This window comes from Varanus komodoensis, unplaced genomic scaffold (assembly GCF_004798865.1).
Source record: "Varanus komodoensis strain SLA01 unplaced genomic scaffold, ASM479886v1 scaffold1, whole genome shotgun sequence".
Lineage (NCBI taxonomy): Eukaryota > Metazoa > Chordata > Lepidosauria > Squamata > Varanidae > Varanus > Varanus komodoensis.
Window position 1 is genome coordinate 132061701 of NW_025335268.1, and position 24502 is coordinate 132086202.

Below are 24502 nucleotides of genomic sequence, written 5' to 3' on the forward strand. Positions count from 1 at the left end.
CCACTGCATACTCTACATGCATGAATTAAGTCTTTGTGAGAATGTTCTAAGCAAGAACTGTTGTCTCCTTTAATAAGGAAACCTCTCAAAGACACCTCACTGTCTTCTTTAAATTTCTCCTTTTATCATGAAATAGGGAAGCTCATACCCAAGTCCATGTCAACAGCTCGTGGCCTTTGAGAATATGGGACATTTTTATACACTGCATCCAGAATTTTCTCTTTGACCTGGGTGATGGTGTCACAGTTCAGCACTTTCACGGGAATTTCAGGACTGTTCTCATTGTCAGGATTCACACAGTTCAAGATCTAGAAAGGATAAATAATGAGACTATTAAGTTCAGTTCAGAAAACCTAGAAAGAACAAAATCACCTGTATATAACTAGAGTATTTTCCACCTTAAGCTGGAAATATATTTACTGCCTGATTTCCATAAAAAATCTCCTGAGTTCTCACTGTAGTGTTAGACTGGGAAGAGGACCACATTTTAAATTGGACATTAAATTCCTATTGCACCAAAAGGGTGTGGAAGCCTAGACCTGGAAGTATGTAGCAATACATGTGCTGATTTTATATGTATAGACCCTGTGGTTATGGCTGCATCTTGCAGAAGTAGATGAAACTTTTTGTGAATTTGTGAAAGTGTAACAGAAAGTTTGCTGTCTGCTGATGTCTATTACCAATGAGCTCATGATGTTTATTGTTTCCCATGAGAAACCTATTATTTAATTTTGTTTTTGGATAGTCTTGGATGTAATCTACATGTGAGCTGTGACCTATGAAGGTCTCTCAGCTATCCGTTGACCATATTTCTATTGCTTAGATAGCTTGTTTGGACTGGCTAAGGCCTGAGAACCAGGTGGCTCTGCGCAACATATCATCCAACTTGAATGCACTGCTTACTATCAGATGGGCATAGGCAAGGCCAACTGTCTGGTATGGGAATGTCCCAGATGCATATGCAATTACCTTTTAAGATTCTTTCTGAATTATATGTAAATATACTATTTTTCAAATTTGATGAGAACAGGTGTGATTATGGTAAGTACTGAAAAAGCTATATAAGTTTAGGGAAGCTTCCTGGGAGCAGAACCTTGATACAGGCCTAGATGCAGAAGGTCTTGTGTTAACCAAGAGTCAATCTGCTGTTGTTTCTTTGAAGGGTTCCTCACAGTGGAAGGGATGTAAGCATGGTATTCTGGACCTACCTTGCCTCCAATCTGCTAATAAAGCCTTTACCCTTTATGCACAAATGTGCTTAAAATTTCTGCATTAAAAAAGAACCACTACCACTGGCAGAACAGAAAGGTACAAAATAATTTTATAAGTTAGCAGTTTTTGAAAGTAATCCCTTCATGTTTACATACAGGCAGCAAATAAAGCATAAAACCTCAGTTTTGGAAACAAGGATGAGAAGTATATGAGAAAGTTAACTGCCTATCTCCAGCTATTACATATATTGACAACTACACACCTGTTCCCTACCATTCAAAGTGACAATCCAAGTATAAGAACTGAGCCTTTAGTTCTCTTAATAAAGGTGCTCCAACAAGGTGCTCCCTGCTTGCTGGGGCTCTCATCTTTTTTCAGTAAGTCTCTTTATTTGGATTTGTGCTCAGTATTACTTTATCTGAGGATTCATAATGCAAAAGCCCCATTATTAAACAGAGATCCTGGGAAAGAAATGATTTGTGATTTTGTTCCCCAGTGTAATCTGTGTCCAGCTTGGGGAACTGTGTACTTTCTATGTTCCTCATTATGGTTGGCGGGCCTTGTGCTAGCATAAGCTGTTCAAGAGAAGGCACCCACTCACTAGAGTTTTGTACTCAATCTGCTGCCGGATCAGCTTGTCCTCACTCAAGGAATAACGTGCCTCCCCCGTAATAGCATCAATTGGGCCTTTCTCCATCTGTTGCTTGATGGCGCAGTACAACATGAAGAGCGGCTCTCCAGCACATTCCTGTTTGACACAGAACACAGGAGAACTAGTACATAAAGAGAGAACTCATCTAAGTGAGGCAAAGAGTAGCAAACAAGCTTCATTATAAAGCAGCAACACAACTCTGCACATAGACAATGTGGCTGAACTGGATTCATATGTTTTTGATTTCAAAGACATTTGCAATGTGTTATAGGAACAGCACATAATCTACAAAGAATGCAACTTTCAGTTTTGTGTTTTTTACAGCATTTAGCAAGGTGAGAGGAAGCATGGGGTTTAGACCCATGAACAAACTTTCCTGGACACATGTAATTGTGGCAGGTAAGTCCATCAAATTGTTCAATATATGGGGCTAGGATCCCTACTGAGCACTATGTTCATGCACCATAGCAACCCACGTAAAAGGTTGAATATGGGTTGAATACGGGTTGTCACTGTTGTGTTGCGAAAACCCAACTACACTTAACAAGCCATGTTTTGTTAACCACAAAGGACCCAACGCTACACTATGGGTTCTCTGTCAGCTGTTCAGGGTTAGCGCTTTTAAAAACCATTTTAAAATCTTATTTTAAAAATGGAATAGTACTTTTGACAACTGTCAAAGTTACTACGGCCACAAATATATTGTTCACAGTTTTACAAGTTCCCGAGGTGGGAAACCAAGGGCAAAAGTGATGGCACCCTTAGGGCACATGAATCTAACCCCCATCCCCCAACAAATCTATGAAAATTTCTCACCAACAGTTGTCAAATGGATTTAAAAGAAACTTACTTTCAGCCGCCATGGATTTTACCAGCAGGCACCACCCTGCACGCTGGCTATTCCAGGTTTAACATTTCTGCTGTTGTGCAAGTTCAAGTAAAATAATAACAAACTGGCAAACATTTCAAAAAGTTAAGGAGGTATTTTTTAAAAGCTTGGCAACCATGGACAGCCCTTCTAAATTGTCACTGGACCATTTTGAAAGGACCTTCTGTAGGTGGGTCCTTTCAAGGTGGGTTGCAAAAGCAAGCTTAATAGCTGGTTTTTGTGGTCTTCAGGGGGAGAAAAGGGTCATAGTGAACCTGAAATAGCTAATTTTTGACTACACTACACTGTTCACTGCACACTGTTGTGATTACTACACTACCTGTTGAACCTTACTAATCTCCGTCCCATTCTTCCAGTAGAGCCTGTACAGTAGAGCATGTTGGTTTGGCTTCTATCAGTCACTTGAAAGGCTAAAATAGATATTGTTCTGAACCACTCAGAGTACTTCAGTGAGCAGAAATTAATTAAATAATCAACCTAAACAAGCATGGAATGAAGGCACTGGGATCAAGGTTGAAGCAACTAGTCCTTTACCTTTAGGAATTTGTGGAGAAGGAAAGCAAACCAGTTGGTCAACATCTTCTCAGCCACTGACTCAGTCCTAAGGAAAGAGTAGAGGGTGTTTTATAAAGCCTATATTAAAAAAGACAACATATATTTATCCTCCATTTAGTCACTGAGTATATTTTATCTCAGATTCAGCAGTTTTGATGGTCCGAAATAGTTCAGAGGCTTGTTTTATTAGCATTAACAGTAGAGCATTTAGCGGTATAACACCCATTCCCTCCGAATGGTCTCCCAATGAACATCAATAAGGAATCTACAGAGACCTCCTTTAGAGGCCTCTTTAAGGATTATTCCTTTGCACCAGGTTTGCCTGACATGTGACCGAGCAAGTTACAGTTATAGTTTGTTAATCAATAGAAAGCTAACAGTTGCACTTTATATATTTTAGTGCAGAAGAGGTTACTGTGCTCATCACATCAATATATAAGTTTATGAAAAAATAAGTAGTAGTACAATTAAGTATTACAAGAAAGAAATGCTGGACTAGTTTAAACACCTCTCCCTTCATAACAAGGAATAACATCTGATTTCCAATAGTCTCTCCATTTTTTCTACAGTGCCACACAACACTGGAATTGGCTACCTGGAGATCTATGAAATACATAATAACCCTAATATTGTTGTGCAGGAGTTTTAGATGATGTGCCCTTGCATTGCAGAATGTACTTGTGCCTCTCTTGATTTTTTCAAGTTTTGCTGCTGTTTAATGAAACAACAAATAGAAGGCCAAGCAACAAAAAACACACTAATGGGAAACCATCTTCTGGAAGAAAAAAACATATAATTCACAAGAAGATAAACATGACCCCCATGATATAATCTGAGGAAAAACTAAATGTGAACTACTTGGGAATCTGTTGTAATACCATAGTCACATATGCTGTACACTGTTCCTTCTCAAGCTGTGAACTACTGTGCTTCAAAAAGAAGGAAATTATATAGCCTGACCCTATAAATATTTACTCCAAAGTAAGCTCCACTTTGTTCATTAGAGCTTGCTGTTAGGAAAGTGTGCAAAGGGCTGCATTCTTAAGGGTTTTTTTCTCTTTACTTGGACACTCCTAACAGCAATTATGGTCATGAGAGCCTCAGCACGGGCATAGAATTGTCCCATTAATACCTTTGACTAAGAGACCTGATTCATGTGCAAAGACATGCATGCATAGTTTCGGCTGTTCACTAATGCTGGTGGAGAAAACAAATGCACACAAATGCACAAAAGCACTCACCAGGCTGTTTGCTTTAAAATCAAGAAGGATGGATGTGATCGCAGATTTTGACCAACAAAGAAGATATATATATTGAAATATATACAGTAATCCTTCCACAATCTTTAACTATTGACTCCTTACTCTCTACTCGATACACCTTTAGCCTGTTTAGGAGGACTGAAATTTGGTTAAATTAATGTAGTGTCTATTTAAGATTTCCACTGGAGAAGGAAATGGCAACTCACTCCAGTATCCTTGCCATGAAAACCCCATGGACAGAATCAAAGGGCTAAAAGATATGATGCCAGAAGATGAGTCCCTCAGGTCGGAAGGTGTTCAGTGTGCTAATGAGGGAGAGCAGAGGGCTAATAAAAGTAGCGCCAGAAAGAATGAAGCGACAGGGTCAAAGTCAAAAGGACACTCAGTTCTGGATGTATCTGGTGGTGAAGGGAAAGTCCAATGCTGTAAAGAACAATACTGCATAGAAACCTGGAAAGTAATTTCTCTGAATCAAGGTAAGCTGGACGTGGTCAAACATGAGATAGCAAGACTGAACATCAACATCTTGGGAATCAATGAATTAAAATTGACAGGAATGGGTGAATTTAATTCAGATGACCTTCGTATATACTATTGTGGGCAAGAATCCCTCAGAAGAAATGGAGTAATCTTCATAGTCAAAAAAAGAGTAGGAAAAGCAGTATTGGGGTACAATCTCCAAAATGACAGATTGATCTCAGTTAAAATCCAAGGAAAACCATTCAATATCACAGTAGTCCAAGTCTATGCCTCAACTACTGGTGCCAATGGCTGTCTGAGGAAACTTTACAAATAGCTGAGGAAATAAAGGAAGTGAAAGGCAAGGAAGAAAGAGAAAGATACACCAAATTGGATGCAGAATTTCAGAGAATAGCTAGAACAGATAAGAAGTCCTTCTTAAATGAACAGTGCAAAGAAATAGAGGAAAACAATAGAATGGGAAAGACTAGAGATCTCTTCAAGAAAATTGTAGATATGAAGGGAATGTTTCATACAAAGACAGGCATGATAAAGGACCAGAATGGCAGGGACCTAACAGAGGCAGAAGAGATTAAGAAGAGGTGGTAAGATTACACAGAAGAACTATACAAGAAAGTCCTTAATGCCCCTGATAACACAATAGTGTTATTGCTGACCTTGAGCCAGATACCCTGAAATGTGAAGTCAAATGGGCCTTAGGAAGTCTTAGCAACAAAGCTAGTGGAGGCGATGGTATTCCAGCTGAGCTATTCAAAATCCTAAAAGATGATGCAGTTAATGTGCTACACTCAATATGCCAGCAAATTTAGAAAACTCAACAGTGGCCACAGGATTGGAAAATGTCAGTTTACATTCCAATCCCAAAGAAGGCCAATGCCAAAGAATGTTCGAACTACCATACAATTGCGCAAATTTAATATGCTAGCAAAGTTATGCACAAGATTCTACAAGCTAGGCTTCATCAGTATGTGGACTGAGAACTACCAAAAGTACAAGCAGGATTTTGAAGAGACAGAGAAACTAGAGATTGTCTACATATGCTGGATCATGGAGAAAGCTAGGGAGTTCCAGAAAAACATCTACTTCTGCTTCATTGACTGACTGTTCTTTAGATACGGAAGCTGAAGCGCAAATACTTTGGGCACCTAATGAGAAGGAAAGACTTATTGGAAAAAAACCTTGATGCTGGGAACAATTGAAGGCAAAAGGAGAAGGAGATGGCAGAGGTTGAGGTGGCCAGATGGGGTCACTGGGGAGATGGGTGTGGGATTGGGTGAACTCTGGGGGATGGTGGAGGACAGGAGTACCTGGAGGAAAGTTGTCTGTAGGGTTATGAAGAGTTGGACATGAGTTTGTGACTAAACAATAACAACAACAACTTTAGATTAAATTTGAAATGGACCTGGAATCAAAAGCCTCAATCTAGCCAAAGTTAGCCATGGTCAGGGCTACAATCCTATAAAATGATATGTGAATAAGTTTTATTGAATGAAGTAGGATACTTTAAATACACATAGATTGTTCCACAAGTTGTATTCAAAGCAGCAGAAGTTAGCAATAGTATATTTTAGCCCCATTACTTTTACTGGAATATGCACCCTGATCCTGTGCATGCTTACTCCAAAATTTAGCCCTTCTATATCCACTTCCAACTTACTGTGAAGTCTAAGCTGCAGTAAGTATACATGATACCTGCTATGTTAGCAACTGCACAAACACAGCAGCATAATTCCTTGTCAAAGTCTGGAGATTTAAAATAATTGTATACAGAGATTTTTAGCTGTGCAACCACGTTGTGTCAAGTAGGACGTATTTTTGAAGGCCTAATGCTAAAATCAGAAACATCATGCATGTGTCAAACAGCAGATAGTATATTGCAGTGACTTAGTTTTGGCAAACCTAGGTTGAAATTGCCAGTTAGCTCATTCACAAATTCATTCAGCATGTGACTTTCGGGCAAGTTTTCCAGCCTAAGACTTCTAGTAGGGCTAAAATTTGAGCTTGCTGGAGGATGAGTGGGAGATAAATGGAATATATAATAACAGTAATTATTAGCAAATACCAGTTTTAGGATCTCTAACAACATGTGACTGCAACGTCTTTCAAAGGAATGGGAAAAACAAGAACAATTGACTGCATAACAGAGTACTACGGTTTATGAATCTGGGAAGGTATCCCCTCTTGATTTTTGATCAGTTGGAATTAGTCAATCTGACGCTTTTGTTCCCTGCCCTGTCCTCCCCTCCTACATGTTCTGTGAGAAGTAAATGCAGATTGCTCATGAACTGAAAGTAACAAAGCCCAGCTGACAGCCCATCACCAATCCCTCTGAAGGGGATGCCTGGTGGAGCTGTAACTCCTCACACATTGTGCAAATTATACCCTGTGGCTCAGTAAATCACTGGAATTTGTGGCTGGTGGCAATCAAGGACAGCAGAGTGACAATGGCAGGGGAAATTGCAGCTTTTCTCAAGGGCCACACCCAGCACTAGCTCCCCACATTGTACTCAAGATTATCTCTAATTTAAATACAATGGTTCTTAATGATAGTTTTAATGCCTGCTCCACAGGATTGCCAATTGGAAACAGGGGAGATTTTGAAAAATGTATCAATGAAAGGAGTAGCCTTCCTGTTCTTGCTACTTACTGAGCCAGGGTGTTCCTGCATTTGACAAGCAGCTGCAGAGCTTTGCCAGCCAAAACTATGCTGCAATGGAATCTTTTACAAGGCAGGCTGACCTTCTCTTACGTGTGGCTTCTACAGACTTTCTTCCATAGGACACTGGTCAGTAACAAGATTTCCTCATTCCACATCGCCCTCCAATGTAATGAATAGCATTGCTCTGCATCATTTGGCTCCACGTTATCCAGAAATGATTTGCTAGGGTGCATTTTTCTTGAATGGCAATACAATGATTTGCTAGGAACCTTTCTTGGCTGGTAAGCACTCAGCAAAGATCCAGACTTTTTCATATCTGATTATATGTCCATTTACAACAATTGGCATGCAAATTTTTCAAACATAGTTTCTTGTACAAACTCTTGTTAGTTGAGGGGTGAATATTAGATTTCGCAATTCTTTATGTCGAAAAAAGAAAGGTCACAGCTCAATGGGAGTGTTAATTATTTGCATGTTGCGGATCAAATCAATATCCTATAACCCCATAACCTCCCCACAGGGAGTGGGGTGCCAAGGATCAAATCAATTGCAAAGTCACAGAAATGATGCAGGGGTGGGTCCACTTCCTTAGGATCAAAAAATCCCAAAACTCCTTGTAATGTGGAAGTAGAACAGGAGAAACTAAAGGGGAAATGGGGGCTTGAGGGGTATTACATAAAGCAAAGTGAGCCAGCACAACTTTGTGGGGTGAGAGGCGATGCTTGGAATAGATTGTAGAGGGAAAAGGCACACAGTGATCTTCCCAGAAAATGTGGGGATTATGTCTAGTCAGCCAATATATCCATATAATAGGATACTGTAATTTCTCAGCTAGATAAAATTGAAGCTGCTCAGTGTGATCGCAGATACATGGAGTCAAGGGCCCAGATTTAGATGAAAGTATGTCATATTGCAAAAACAAGATCCATGAAATTTCCTGTTGCACTGCTATCCACTAGCACAGGAATCCATAACTCAAGCCCTTCAGGTATTTGAATAGCCACCTTCAAGATAGAGGAGTCTAAGTCCATAGGCCACCTCTGCTGTATCTGATGGTACCAAGCTTGTAGCACCTAACAAACTTGGGAGTTGGAGTTTTCTGACTTCTTAGAAAGTGGCATGCTTGCAATGTGGACATGCTTTAGCCAAATTTCCCCTCTTACCATATGAGAAGCATAATCCAGAAGCCTTCCTACAGTCAAATGTTACACTTGGGAGTTGCAATCTCACCAGCCCCTCTGAAAGGGCTCAGGTACCAGATGAGGGGCTGGGAAGTAGGTGACAATAGAGATACAGGAGATGTTGATAAGAGGATTCACGGTGGCGTTGCATTCTAGCCAGTGCTCTTCCAACCATCTATGAATTTGTAGGTAAAGTTGAATCAAGTAGGGTGTGATGCTCATGCGCTTGGATGAGATTCTCAGGTGCGCATGAGAGATGGAGGGCTTGGTGGGAATGGTGGCTCAGACTTGGAGGAGGGAGAGTGGAAGTATCACCTTTCTCAACCTAAGCGTTTCACAAGCACATCTCTTCTAATGCTACTGAACTAAATTTTCTATGCAAGAGTTCAGTTTTCTTTTGGCTTATAAATGGACTTGAACAAATTTTACCTGCTAGTTCTTTATAATCCTCTGTGTTCTCAATATTCATTTACCACCCTTCTTGTTAAGCCTATTGTTTTTCATCCTATTGTGCATCTTGCACACTTTTCACTTTGTTGCTATTATGTTCCATCAAGTCCTCTCTGACTTATGGAGACCCTATGAATGAAAGTCCTCCAAAATGTCCTGCCAAGCTCTTGTAAAAGACTGGCTTTCTTTATGGACTCAACAGACATCCCATAGTTGGTCTTCTTTTATTTTTTTTCTGCCTTGACTTTCCCTAGCATGATTGTCTTTTCCAGTGAGATATTTTACTATATTACCTTAACTTTGAGATGCACTGGCTTATAATTTCATTTAAAATGCAGTCAATTTGGCTTTTTAGCAGCATTTAAGGACATACTTTTTCCTTGAGAATTTGCACACTGATTGTTCTATTTTATTCCATTTCTCTTTTGTATCCATTCCAGATTCTCTAATTTTCTTAACATTTCAAGTGTAATCATGTGGGCAGAGCATGACTTTGTTTTAAATTTTATTGTAGGCATGTACCACCTAGTCCTATACAAGTTTACTCAGACATAATTCCTACTATAAGTAACCAGTTACTTACAGGGCACTGTGTAAACAGTGCATACCAGCTAAGTTCCAAAGACCCATGAAAGCAATTGTGAGAATGCTAGAAAGCTTTCCTTGCTCTGCTGCCCCATTCTGCATCAAAGGGTTTTTCATAACCTGTAATATAACATGAGTATAAGCAGTGTAAAGGAAAAAGCCATGATTTGAATGGACTAGCGGAAGCCTTTTGCGTGAGTGTAAGCAGCTGTTTAGATGGTGGCTATTTTTAAATAATAACAGTGTTATTACTATCACTATTATCAACTAAAACATAGAAACCAAATTCATGGTATTTTCAAGGTTCAAGCAATCTTTCAACTCAGCCCTACCCTCTTGCTGTAGACGTTCTAGCAAGTTTTAATCCATGGCATATCATTTTGCCACCCACATTTCACTGTGGTTAATAGCCTCTGAAATCTGGCCCAGGTGGGAGGTCCCATAAGTAGTCTTTAATACTTGCCGGCCATGTTCTGAGGCAACCTCCGCTATTCTCTTTTCTACTCAAGAGGGCCCTCTGATCTGCAAAGATAGTTGATCCCCCTCCCCCGAATCCAGCAGGCATTCAGTTTGCTCCATAGAGTCTGAAAAGACAGCTATAGGCCTGCCTGTAAAAATATTAAATAAGCTCCCAAAGATTAAACCAGCAGGGGACCATCCCCAGACTCTAAGAAAATCCTTTTCCTATTGACCACATAACGAGGGCAAAGCACACTCCAGAGATGAGGCAGCATTCCAAAAAGAAAAAGGGAAAAAGAAAAGAAAAGAAAATGAGGCCTGATGCCAAAAAAACAAGACCCTCTAGCTGGCTAGAGGCAAGAGGAATAAAACTAAGTCAAACAAAAAGGGTTAGGAGATCCCTAAAAAAATCAATGTGTATATTATTAATTTTTCTTGGGTTTGCCTGGGAGTCTGAACTCCTGCCTGCTTCTTGTTCTAGGGACAAGCACAGCAATTTCTTTTAATATCAACTTTCCCCCAGATTCCCAAAAAGGAAAGAGTAATGAGAGACAGAGATGGAAACAGGGAGGAGGGGAGTGAATGCCAGCTAGAAAGTGCTTCCATCTGAGATCTCAAAAATAAAATAAAGCAAATAATAAAATAATTTCTCACCCTGTGGCTGCTCATTCATTATTAACTTAGGACAAAATGTTCCATCTCACAATATTTTGCATATTAAATAAAAATCAAGGAGTTTGCTGATCCACAGTGTTGGAACTGGCGTTTATTTGTAGTTTTCTGTCTGAAATGTTTTATCTTCACACAGTCAAGCAGACTTTTAAGTTGTTTTGCTCTTCCCTCTGGTTCCCCCATTGCATCTTTACTTTGCCTTATGAATAACTGCTACTTCTCATTAACCCTTCTGAGACTGCTGCTGTGGTTTCATCATATTACATGGTTCATCCTCTCAGCCTCAACAGCAGATCATCCAAGTCAATAATACAGAAGGGGAAAAGGGGAGGAAGAGTATCACACCGCAGACACTGCATTTCTGGGACAGGGCACAGGATCACAGATGTGAAATGCAACCCAGAGTGCACAGAAGTGCAGGAGAGAGTGACTATGTGAAACGCACAGCTGGAAAGCATTCTGCTAAAGGTCTCTTGTCCGAATGCTTGGGGTGCAATATTCAGCATTGAGCCTCTTTATGGACTCTGTTTTGCACAATCAACATCTAGAACAGCACTCTAACTTTCAGAACTGCACTGTACTAATTTTTGCATGGAGGATTAGAGTCCATTGCAAAGCTAGAATGCAGTTTATTTTGTTGTGGTGAGTATCTCAGGTTTTTGATAACATGGGTTTAGTACCATTTCCTGAATGTTTGACTCAAATTCTGCTTCTACAGATTGCCCCTGAAATGGTAAAAGGTGAAAATATTACTTTTCACACTGAACTTACTTGGAACCTGGGGCTGCATGAACTCTTGCAGTGCAGCGCACTGAGAGTCTTATGCATAACTTCTGACTAGCAAGATTTTGCCTGGTCAAATGTTTTTCCTTTCTTTTGACTCTGTGTTGCAGTACCACATTGTTTAAGATGTATTTTAAAAAGATGACCTTGTATAGAAAGAAGAGAAAAGGTTTTCACAGAGTTCTGGTAAAATTTCTGTGCCAAACATCGAAATATATCATGCAGATGTGACCTCCTATTTTCAAGTCACAATGGTTATCTAATGAGGAGATACCTAACAGAAAAAAGTCTTCATGTCCAGCATATTCATGTCCAAGTATTTGAGTTTCATCTTCAGGATCTGGCCTTTTAAAGAGCAGTCAGGGTTGATCTCCTCTAGGACTGACCGGTTTGATCGCCTTGTGGTCCAAGGGACTCTCAGGAGTCTCCTCCAGCACCACAATTCAAAGGCCTCAATTCTTCGGCGCTCAGCCTTCCTTATGGTCCAGCTTTCACAGCCATACTTTGCCACTGGGAAAACCATAGCCTTGACGATACGCACTTTTGTTGGCAGGGTGATGTCTCTGCTTTTTAGTATGCTGTCTAGATTTGCCATAGCTTTCCTCCCACCTGTACTTATGGTTTAAAGTTATGGAGCTAAAGTGGGGTGGGGGGAGCCCAGTGCGGTTAAAAGGAAGGTGTGGGTATCTTCACCCTCCCTGTAGTGGTCCCTATCATCCTACAGTTATCCTCTATTTTAATTTTACTATGACATTTGTAGCAGCTACAGAATGCTAGAATGGTTACATTTCCAGCTTGAATTACATTTAACTACTGAGCTCTGTTACACTGCAGGCTGTTTTCCCACTGATTTTCAGTGGTACCGAGCCTTTTTTCTTTAGCTGGATGGCACTCCGAAAACTGTGTGGTGCCACATAGAATGAAGTTCTTGGTATGGGGCTGGAGGGAGGATATGACTGCAGAGGTCTGGCATTGCCCATCCCTGCAATACGATTTAGTTCCAGAGTTAACATTGACATTTACTGTTGATACTTAACAGAGGTAGTAGAACTGGGAGCATTCGGGAGATTGAGGTCCAGCAATCCTGGAACACTATGGCTGCATTTAAGGGTGCTTTCTGGATATCTTTTTTTAAAAAACCCAAAACATACCAATCAGCTATACATTACCTTTTCTTTTCTTTTCACTTTTTTGGTCCTGGTGAACTATAATGACCACAAAACCAACAGAACTGTGGAATACCAGTATACTCTTGTGCTAGGTTAAGGGCCACTTCACAGATCTTGCTTTACTTTGAGCAGCAATATAGTTACATTTCACTGTATAAAATCTGAAGAGTTCAGTTTCCCAGCATCTGACTGCCACAAGAAAGGCTGTCAGGGGTTTCTTTCTAAGCTTTCTTTGGGCAGTGAAACATCTGCTTCTGCCTTAATTCAGCTTAGAGATGCCTTCCTAGCTCAAAACTGGATGCTCTCAAGACTCTGGGTTTGGCAAAACGATTTCAAATGTTAAAAAATGCAAAGTACAAGGCAAGAGAAGATGAGCACAAGCACCGCAGCTTGCCACACACAGCCTCTGTGGGCTTGTTGATTCAGTTTCTGCTCCATCTCTCTAGGAAGCAAGCTGTGTGGCTGTTGGGCTGTCTCTGATGTGGTGCACTGGATTAAAACAAAAATCTGCTGCTGCTGCTGCTGCTGCTGGTAGGACATGAAGAATGCTGAAAGTATTTGCAGTGAAAAGCCATTACTAAAAGCTCTGACAGAAGGACCTTTTCTGCAGCTGAAAAACTTCTGGGCAGAAAATAACAGAGTGCTTGGATTTCTGAGATGTGAACATGACCAGATATGTACCATTTTCATGGCAAGTGTACTCACTGGATGGATTTAGATGATTGTGAATGAGCTGAAGCAAGCCTTGGGCTTGCTTGCACACGCACCACAAGCCCTCCCCTCCCCTCCCCTCCCCTGTAAGTGGAGGGAAGTGAAAACCTCCTTTTATGTGTTATCTTGTTAGGTATAGATTAGAAGAGGTGAGGGGAACATGTGAGCCCAAGGTTCACTGCTGCTTGTTCCTAATCATGGCTTTGGTAATTGTTTCAATTAGGCCATGGAGTCTATATCAATTAAAAGCGACTAGCATTTCTAACAATGACTTCAGTGAATTTTCAACTGGGCACTTTAATTGAAAGGGATCCCTGGATATCCTTCTGTTTGTGCTGTTGCTTAGCACCATCCCTTGTTTTCTCTTTTGGATTTGATCATATAATATCTTCCATGATGCACTGTTGGATGCTTTTTGAAGGACTTCAAATGAGGTGAACCAGCCACAGACTGGCATTCTCGTGTAATTCTAGCTTGTTGAAGTAGTTTTGTGAATACTGGCGGCAGATGTATTTTTCAAGGGGTTTTGGCAAAAAGCAATGAGTCACTGTCTCGGCATGCATTTGAGCATTAGAAGATAATTTCACCAAAGCTGGATCAACCAGAAAAATATAGTTCCCATTAATCTATGTATTAAAATGCTTATGTAAACTGGACTTTGGTAACTAGAAGCAGACACCAAAAAGATTAGGACTTGCATCTGGCATACAACTATTAGGGACAGATCAAATACTCAAATTCATTTAGCTAGATCCCAATGCAGAAGGTGACATTTCTGACCATCTTTCCAAATTCTTGCAGTTACTTATAGGCAAGTAGTGGTCTAGGGTTCAAATGCCACCTAATTTAGAAATAATTCTTGGGTTTCTTTTCCTTTACAGGATCTACTTTACCATGTTGTTTTATACATTGTTGTAAACTGCTCAGAGAGCTTCAGCTATGAGGTGATATAGAAATGAAATAAATAATAATTTGGAATTATGCATAGAAAACAGTAGAAGCGGGCAAAGTGCCCACTTCTCAAAGTGCCCCTCTGCTGTCTTGTAACTGTGTCCTTTCAAGTACTCCTGCTCAAATACCAGCAAAAGGTCCAATGGAATAAGTTTTCTCTAGCTCGATCTCTTTCCACACATTTGTATAATGAAATGATATTCCATGCCTTCAAGGCAGCTGAAAATATGAATTCCAGTAGAGATTTACATTAGCTCAGATTAGGCCACAGAAACAGGCCTAATAGTAACACTTGCACATGTGCACAAGAAAAACAATTACAGCAGTTTGAAGAAAAGTATCAGAACAAACTCCTGTTGGTATGCAGCAGCATGCTGAATATCTGCTACATCTCCTGTTATCTGTTAACATTTCCAGTTCATTCTCTTCTTCTCTGCTTCTTCTATTGGGCTCACACTTCTACATTTGTCTCAGTCCTGTCTACCATCACTTGTAAGCCCTCTAAGCACAGTGCCACTTTTTTGGGGTGGTTTGCTGTGCTATAATGTAAGTATAAACTGATGGAGTTATTCTGAACATTCAGTTGCACTTATTAAACCACAGTTTAAGAGCAAATCTTCATGCACTAAAAAAAGCATTTTTTGTGCTAAATCAACAAAAATTCAAAAGCAAGGTAAATTACATGGCTATGAAAAATTGTGAAAATGAAGCTAATTTGCACACGATTCTTATTTTTATAACATGATCTGCTTCAGTTCTTCATGAGAATGGACAAGGATCTGTAACTTCAATATAAATCTTTGCACGGCTGCTAGGTTTTATTTTCATTTGTTTTTATACTGTTGTTTTAAATGTGTACATTATGTTTTATTGTGTTGAGAATGCTGTAGCTATTGGAAAAGGATTCAAATATAGTAAATAAATAAATAATCCAGAGAAGATAGAAGTGGCAAACTTCAATGAGATGTGCATGTGTGTTGTGCCCCCCCCCCCCCCCCAAGGAACAGGAAAGCAGGCTAGGAGCATTTCTGAATCTGGCTTTGCTCCTGGATAGGCAACTACAAAGCTGTGGGGTATTTTTAACAGGCTTGGATGGTACACCAGGTAAGACTATTTATGAAAAAGCTGCTTTTGCTACATTTGCATCGGAGTTCAGTTACTCTAACACACATTACCTGTGACTGCCCCTGAAAAATGTCCAAAAATTGCCACCGGTGCAGAATGTGGCAGCAAGATGGCGACTGACGTCTTATGACCATTTTGCATGCCTTATTTCAACCATGTTCTCAGTATGTTTCTGGTTCCAATTCAAAGTATGAGCAGGGTCATAATATACTGTATATTTTAGGACTTTGAAATCTGAAGGATCATTTTCTCCAGAATGAATCTGCCTGCACAATTTGATTGACAGGAAAAGTCTTGCCATGTGTCTCTGTGCCAGTGAGATACAGAGACCAGACAGCATGATTGCTCCTATTTGGCAGTGACCCTCAGACTTTGGAATACATTGCCTAGGGTATCTGGCAAGCTACTTTCTTTACCATGTTCAGATGACAAGCAAAAACAGTGCTGTTTGAGACCTGTCCATTGGTTATTTATTTTGGCTGCTATTTGGTTGTATTTATTTCTACTGTGTTGGTTGTGGTACCGTGGTTCTTTTTTCTTTTCTTTTTTTACAAGGTTTAATGTTGAGTACCCTATGGGAGTGGAGGATGTGGAGTAAAAACAATTGTATCAGTAATTGGCTGCAGAATCCGTCCTGCCTTCAGATCCACATCACATGGGAACTGGCTGTTTTCCTGCATAGCTTATGCCATTGTTGAATTCTACTTCATGCTAAAGTGTTGAAGGACTGTTTCTAAATGGACTGTTTTGTAAATGAAATGCATTGGTGTAAAAATTACAAAGCTAAGCAATACTACCTCATTAGGATGAAAGCTGGGTAGAAAGAAGGGCAAAAAAGTATTTGTGTATATTGAGAGTGTTTGTTTCATTGGCATGATTCTGGAAATAAAGCTTCCTTCTGAATAGGTTTGTATTGAAGCATCATTGTAGCTAAAGATGGATGGATTTCTGGGTCATGTCAGTTTTGCATATATTCATTCATAAGTTTGTTCCATGCTGTTTCTACATTAAGCTCTGATTTTTTAAAACAAAAATCTGCCTGCATATTCATTTCTAAAAACATATTTAAATCAATACATTTGAAAATACTTGCTCACAAAATATGAATCCCTTAAAGTATTTTACCTCAAAATATACATTTCTAAATGTGCATTCTTGTCCTTCCTTGTGGCCTGCTTCCTGAAGGTGATGTTGAAGGACTCTAGTTCAGTGCCATGGTCATAGGTTTATGATGTCCCAAAGGAATCAATTTTGCCTTTCGTGTAACTAAACATCTACATGGAACTGCATGGAGTGATCATTTGAGGTGCATTGTCACCAATATTCAGGAGACCAAAATCTGTTTTCAGGTTTTCAACTGAAAAATTGTTATCAAGAAAGCAGTTAATGTTCTGAACTGTTGCAGTAATAGATGCAATAACAGGTACAAATAATGATGAGGATTAACTAACTGAAGCTTAATCCAGGTACAGTAAGTCAGAGATGCTTCTGGTAAGAAAGAAATGGACTTTGGATACTATTTTGAATGGAATAATAATCACCTTGAAGAAAAAGGTAAGAATTCTCCCGCAGATCTCAAGGGGCGGCCGGGCATATATGGATGTAAGCGCTCCTTCAGGTAACCAGGACCCAAGCTATTTAGGGCTTTATAGGTCATCACCAACACCCTGAATTGGGCCCTGACTTCAATGGCAAGCCAGTGAAGCTGATGGAGGACTGGAGTCATGTGAACATAACGCCCAGTCCCTGTCAGCAGCCTGGCAGCTCTATTTTGAACCAACTGAAGTATCCGGACTGTCTTCAAGGGTAGCCCCACGTAAAGCGCGTTACAGAAGTCAAGGCGGGAAGTCACCAGCGCGTGTGTCACCGTCGCCAGGCAGTCGTACTCCAGGTAGGGGCGCAGCTGATTAATCAGCTGAAGCTGAAGGAAAGCGCTCCTCACCACCGCTGTCACCTGAGCTTCCAGTGAAAGCTCCGGGTCGAGAAGCACTCCTAAGCTGCGGATCTTGTCCCTAAGAGGGAGTGCAACCCCATTCAGGACCAGATCAAATCCACCCTTTTCGAAGCCTGATCCGCCAACCAACAGGACCTCCGTCTTGTCTGGATTGAGCTTCAGTTTATTGGCCCTCATCCAGCCCATTACCTCAGCCAGGCACCGGTTCAGCACAGCCACTGCCTCACCTGGATTGGTGGAAAATGAGAGGTAGAGCTGGGTATCTTCAGCGTACTGATGATTCCGCAGCCCACACCTGATGACCTCTCCCAGCGGTTTCATGTAGGCGTTAAACAGCAAAGGGGACAAAATGGACCCCTGCGGTACTCCATGGCATAGCTGCCATGGCGCAGAGCCATAGTCCCCCAGCACCACCTTCTGGAATCGGCCATTGAGATAGGAGCGGAACCACTGCAAAGCAGTGCCTCCGACTCCCAATCCCGCTAGCCTATCCAGAAGGATACCATGGTCGATGGTATCGAAAGCCGCTGAGAGGTCCAGGAGAACCAACAGAGATGCACTCCCCCTGTCCTTCTCCCTGCACAGGTCATCGTACAGGGTGACCAAGGCAGATTCAGTACCGTACCCGGGTCTGAAGCCGGACTGACATGGGTCTAGATAATCAGTTTCATCCAAGAGTGCTTGGGGTTGTCCCGCCACCACCCGCTCCAACACCTTGCCCAGAAACGGGATGTTGGCCACAGGTCTATAGTTAGTGGCCATCTCTGGATCCAGTGATCCTTTCTCCAGGACCGGTCGGACTACCGCCTCCTTTAAAGGGGCAGGCACCCGACCCTCCCTCAGAGAAGCGTTAACCACTTCCAAGATCCAGGTCCCAATCCCGTGCTTGGAATTATTTATTAACCAAGACGGGCAAGGGTCCAATAGGCAAGTGGTGGGATGTACTCGTCCAAGCACCTTGTCCACATCATCGGGCCACAATAACTGAAATTCATCCAATAATTCTGGACCAGATGGCAGCATTGGCGTCTCCCCAGAAACCTCTGATTCAGAAACCTCTGATTCTTGCTGTTCTATATCTGGCACTGTTCTCAAACTGTTGGATAAAGAATTGGATTTGTTTGGGATTGGATACTGGAATGCAGCCTAGTTGCCTGGTGCCCATTTTGATTAGTTAGCCACCCACTTCCTGGATTCTGACAGTGCTACATCACTAATGTGCAGCACGTTGCCTATGAAATAGGCATGGTGTTGGGACTGAGGGGGCGGTTGCCCTTGACACACATTTCCAGGGGATGCACCAATTCCAGATGTTGAGATGAGAGAAGCAGAGGTGCTTATGTCAAGGTGCTCTGGCAGCCTCTGAGAATAATCAAGTTGTATAGCTATTGAGAGGAGCCTTGGAACAGGGGAGTTTCTCAGAGACTGATGAAGTGGGTACAGCTCTCAACCCTATGACATGATGTCAGGAGAGGAGGGGTACCCAGTTATGGTAGGACTGACATGCAGAGAACAGGAGCATTCATTCCAAAAGCCCCCTTCAAAAATGATGGAACGCAAACGTACTCAAAAGGAGAGTTCCTAGAAGCAAATACTAAATTGGGCTCAAGCTGTTGTGAACTGGTTTTCCTCTCATTACACATTCAAAGCCACAGATCTACCTTCCTTCCTTCCTTCCTTCCTTCCTTCCTTCCTTCCTTCCTTCCTTCCTTTCTTTCTTTCTTTAAAAGATCTTTATTCACCAAAGTGTTTTCCAGAAGCGCAATCATTCAGAATGACTCTCTGAGCATGTACAGAACAGTTCATTGATCCCAGTCTCTTGTCTTCTCTGACATGGTGTCATGGGGTTGAGAGCCATCCTCACGACTTGGTTATTCTTAGAGGCTGCCTGCACACCAGGAGTCTGGCCTTGAGAAAAGTGCCTCCACCTTTCTCATCTCAATGTGTGGGATTGACCCATATTCCACCGCCCCCCCCGCCACTCCTCATTGTCTTCCTCTGAGTCCACATCAGCGTGCCCTCGGAATGTGCTCCAAGAGCAGCTGCTTCTCTCAGTCCCAGCACGTGGCCTCATGCTGGTTGGTAAAGACAAAATTCCAGAAGAATTTTGCTTGCTCAGTTTCTAGTGTTTTATATAGAGATTGTGTTTTATGTCTAATATTTTATTGTACCTACCTGTGATTGTAATGTTATTGTATTTCATGTTTTGATTTTGAGTATTGTAATGCCTGAGTAATGCCTGAGTATAGAGCCTGAGTAATGATAGGCTCTATAATCATGGCACAGACATGTGTAAAATGTAAAGCAAATGTTTTAAACATATATGCATTTTGGTTTGAGATAGAGGTCAAGTTAGTCTGTTCTGAAATTGGACTGAGCAAATTTTCAATCATCTAGTTGTAGCATGGAGCTCTAGTATATTCCTTCCACTGACAGGCCAACAGAAGTCCAGCCGTTAAAATTACATCTGTCTGCCTGATTATTTATGCTATTTCATCTTTGTAATGTCTGAGCTGGAGGCTTGCAGGGCCACAGAAAGGAACCACACAAGAAATCAGGTAGCTAGCAATACAGTTAGACAATTGAGAGACACAGGAGAAATACTGCTCCTGGCATTGTTCTGAAACTGCACCGCTTTGTTGACTACAGCAGGCATTTACAGTCCAAACAAATGTGAATCCCAGGGATTTTCCATTTTGCTTTGAAATGCGAGAGTGATATTAGGAATGTTCTGCTGCAGACTGAAACTAGCAGCACGGTTAGCCAACTTGCTTTACGGCGAGAGTACTACTAGCTTGCCCTCAGACTTAACAGGCCTGCCAGCCATTCTTTCAAAACAATTACAATATATTGACCGAAATTCTAAATGCACAAAACCCAGGATATGCTACTAAGTTACTCAAATAACATGTGGTTCAGCAGGAATATCTGAATGCAAGTTTCTTGGAGCTTGAGATGTACTCGTTCAGTGTGCTCAGTACCTGTCATTCATGCTACACGTACCTTCGGCCTGCTGTTTTCATTTGTGTATGTGAATGGTAGGTGGAGATGACAAATGCCGCAGCAGGGATTCAGAGCAGGAATGGTGCTGGAGTGGGCTTGCGGCATATTACCACACTGTATGTTCTTACAGTGCTCACACTGAAGTACCACATTGGAGGCAGAAGAAGCACCTACCTTCCCATGTTTGGAAAAAGCTGAGCTTAAAGCAGGATGAACCATGTTTTGGGCCTGTGGGCACATATGGCAGTTTGAGAGACTGTTCTGGTCACCACCACAAAATGGGCACGCTAAAGATGAAAGCATTGGCCAGTAGCCAACTGTCATCTTGGTTTCCTAAGAAAGCCTTGAAATATTACATGCCCCAGAAGCATTCCTGAGAAAACAAGATGGAGCAGCTAGAGGCTTTCATTTTCCTTTAAAGGAATTCCAGCTTGCAGTAAGAAACTTTGCCATTTAAAACAATTGCATAAAAATGAAAGTGGTACAGAACCTTGGCAAGTGCCATTGAGCACATCAGTACCTGTGGGTGCCGTGGTGCCTATGCTTGGCCAAAGGCATTATAGGTTATGTTGTCCAGAATATCTTTACCATAATAACAGTTTAAGGGTCCACAAAAGCCATAGTGCTACCTCAGAGGTCTTGAAACTGATTCCTATTCTGCAATCTTTTTTGTAACATGCAAAATACGCAGAGTTGTCCCTCCCATGAAGCAAGATGAGGTGCCTGTATCAGATGGAGGAGAGGGAGGAATGGAAAATTGAATTCTTTCACCTCACTGCAGCTCTGCCAGGAGGACCCATGGTTATTGTGCTACCTCCTCCAACAGGTGTTATGGAGAACACTGGCAGCCATTTTGCTCCTGTGGCATCTATTGCAGTGAGACAGCAGCTGGTGGGCTTCTATGGAGGAGCTGCTGACTCTCCGTTTCCCTTGTTGCTTCCCCTTTACCACATCAGCCCCACGTGGCCAAACCGCCCGCCCCCGCCCCACCCCAGCTGCTGCTTCTGGCTATATGGCTTTCCATGAAGCCATAGCAGCAGCAATAAAAGAGTGTGTGTGTGTGTGTGGCAGGGGAGGCACAACAAAGGAAGGGGTGCACAATGTGATGATGGCAAGAAGAACTGTGTAGTAATGGCAGAATGTGTTTGCTTTAGCCTCAGGTAGTGAGAGAACACCTGTGGGGGCTAGGAATATTAATCTTCAGACCCGCTGTTCAGATCTGTATCTTCTAACTGCACTCCAACACGTATCCTGATTTATAAAAAATCCAGTTTATTAGAGTAATATCTTTAACTTTCTAGCCAATAAACCTTCTGCAAAGAAGCAACACTATCAAGGTTTGGAAAGGGATCAATCTGTCTCAGCTTTTTCTGTTTAGAGCCGTTTGCAAGTCTCTCTTGATACTGGGCAAGCAGAAGTCAAAGATGCTAGGCACATGTTTGAAGTAAGTAAATAATGATGAAGTAAGTAAATAAAGTAAGTGATTCAACATGGCACTCCTAAGCCTTGTTCTCATACAGAGGTAGCTATGGACATGCATCAGGTGGGTAAGCACCTTAACAAATGCCTTCCTTGCTTGTTTTCACCTCTGCAAAAACTTTACTTGGGAATAATTTGTACCAATATGTTAAGGGAACTGGTTGTGTTCATGCAACAAATATTGTATTTCAGGGCTATTATGTAGAACATCACTCAGACAGAAGGCTGTAAGATTACTGTTGACTGAGAAAATTAGCCTGCATGCTACTGTTTATGAGAAGCAGACCAAAGAAACACGATATCATGTGACTTTGTCATGAGGACTATGTGCCTTCAGAGGTTCAGATAAATTAGATGTATTGAATCCTTGACCTGTATTTCCCCTCAGATTAATCTCCTGTCTATTTCTAACTCCTAAGGGAACATGTTTTTCTGTATACTTGCCCTTCATCTTGTTTCTCTCCTTTTGACAGCTATTCCAGTCCACAAAGAAGATGAAATAGGCTGAAGAAAGGTGGAAGCAGGGGAGGAGAGTATAAAAGTATTTCTGACACCTAAAGCTCTGTGTAACCTCATGGACTGGGTGAGAATGATGGTTGTGTGGTGATTTGGCACCTCCTCTGTGGAAAGAAATGCCAGTATTTTGGAAAATGCAGGTCCCATCTGGTACATTCAAGAAGCCTGTCCCCTTTAAAGTCCCAGTTGTGGCATGTTGGGCTGGTGACATGAAGAAAAATGCTATTCTTCACCAGGGGCCTTGAGCAGCCAATTCATTTCCCTTTCCTGTCTCTAGTAACACCGAGTTAATTCTATTATATGATTTCATGGGTAGCTGCACAAGGTCTTAAATCGGATGTAAGAGAATGATATTCTTCACTACTTCTCTCTCACGTATTATTTCCTGCTCCCCTCTCCCCTTCCCTTCTTTAGCTAGAAGACACAACAATCCTATAAACGTCATAGGGCTCTGACTTCTACAAACTGTTTTCCTAATACAGAAAATGGGGCTAGTTTGAGGAAGAGGTCTGGAATGATCTGACTTCAGGGAAAGCCTTTCATCAAGAACAAGACACAATGCAAAGCTAGCAGTAAGGAAGCCTTGATCAGGCAGTTGAGTAAGGGCTTAAAGAGACTAAATTGGAGCCATGTACATTGACTCAGTTCTGCATCTTCAGGCACAGTGATCCTGCCCACCTCCAATCAGACCTTGCCATGTTGAACTGGCAAATTCTGAAAGAGGGTTTTACGCATGGTTGCAAATGGAACTTCTTTGCTCACAAGTTGCTCCCATGACAACATCATGTGTGCACGACCTAATTGGCTGCTCTGATTTCCTGTCTGTTCACAATAAATGATTGGTGGGGAGGGGGCTCTACCAACATCCCAGTTACCAAAAAATGGCGTAAGCTGGCATCTGGAAAATGTAGAGTAGCACGGCGAATGTCCCTGTAGGTCAGGGTCAGGGTGGTAATGCTGAGCAATGCATTTAAACCATCAAGCTCTCAAAACCTCCACACCATAGATAGTTACCTATTACAGTCACCTAGGATCACCCCATGTGGAACTGCTTCTTGAAAACCAAGTGGCCTACAAGCACTTCTGGTGTAGGGCAGGTGAAAAGCTTAGGCAAGGATCCCCAGCACTGTTTCTGAGACACCAAAGGCAGCATGAAAAAGCAAAAGGTGGAAGAATGATGCAATCTCATGGGGTCTAGCAGTGTCTGGATTGAGAATTCCCTGTTTGTTACTGATGGATCTCAGAGCCTTACAAATGCAGTATTTCTTTGCATGCATGTAATTATCTATTGTCTAGAGTTTCACATTCTAAAGGGTTGTTATTGCCTGGTTTTAGGAAAGATTCCTTTCTTTCCCCTGCAACTCATATCTTGCCTCCCCACTTTGCACCTAAAACGTTGCCTTCCCAGACATTTTTGGGCCACAGGACTACCACAACACCTGTGCATAGTATACAGGCAGAATCTCACTCCCAACTCTGTCCTTTTGTCCCTTTTTTGGAGAGCAATCTATCTGTCAACTTACAACTCAATTCTAAGACTAGCTGGACTAACATTGTAATTATACTAGTGCAGCATCACAAAAATGATGAGGTGATATTAAGATTGAGTGAAAGGCAGAGAGATCAGCAGAACACTTTAGAATAGGAATGTGTGTCAGATGCAAATAACATAAATTTGCTTTCTGTTACTTGCTTTCCACCATAAGGAAGGCTGAGCGCCAAAGAATTGAGGCCTTTGAATTGTGGTGCTGGAGG

The 24502-nt window shown here is 41.6% G+C and overlaps 1 protein-coding gene across 3 annotated transcripts in view; it reads right to left on the reverse strand.

The window, feature by feature from the left end:
- PLXNA2 (plexin A2) overlaps nucleotides 1-24502 on the reverse strand; it is a 451621-nt gene that overhangs the window by 40215 nt on the left and 386904 nt on the right. For all 3 annotated transcript variants that reach the window (XM_044446913.1, XM_044446912.1, XM_044446919.1), the window contains 3 exons: nucleotides 3288-3354; nucleotides 1814-1960; nucleotides 149-308 (listed from right to left, as the gene is read on the reverse strand). In XM_044446913.1, the coding sequence (XP_044302848.1) occupies nucleotides 149-308; nucleotides 1814-1960; nucleotides 3288-3354 (374 nt within the window). The remainder of the gene's footprint in view (nucleotides 1-148; nucleotides 309-1813; nucleotides 1961-3287; nucleotides 3355-24502) is intronic.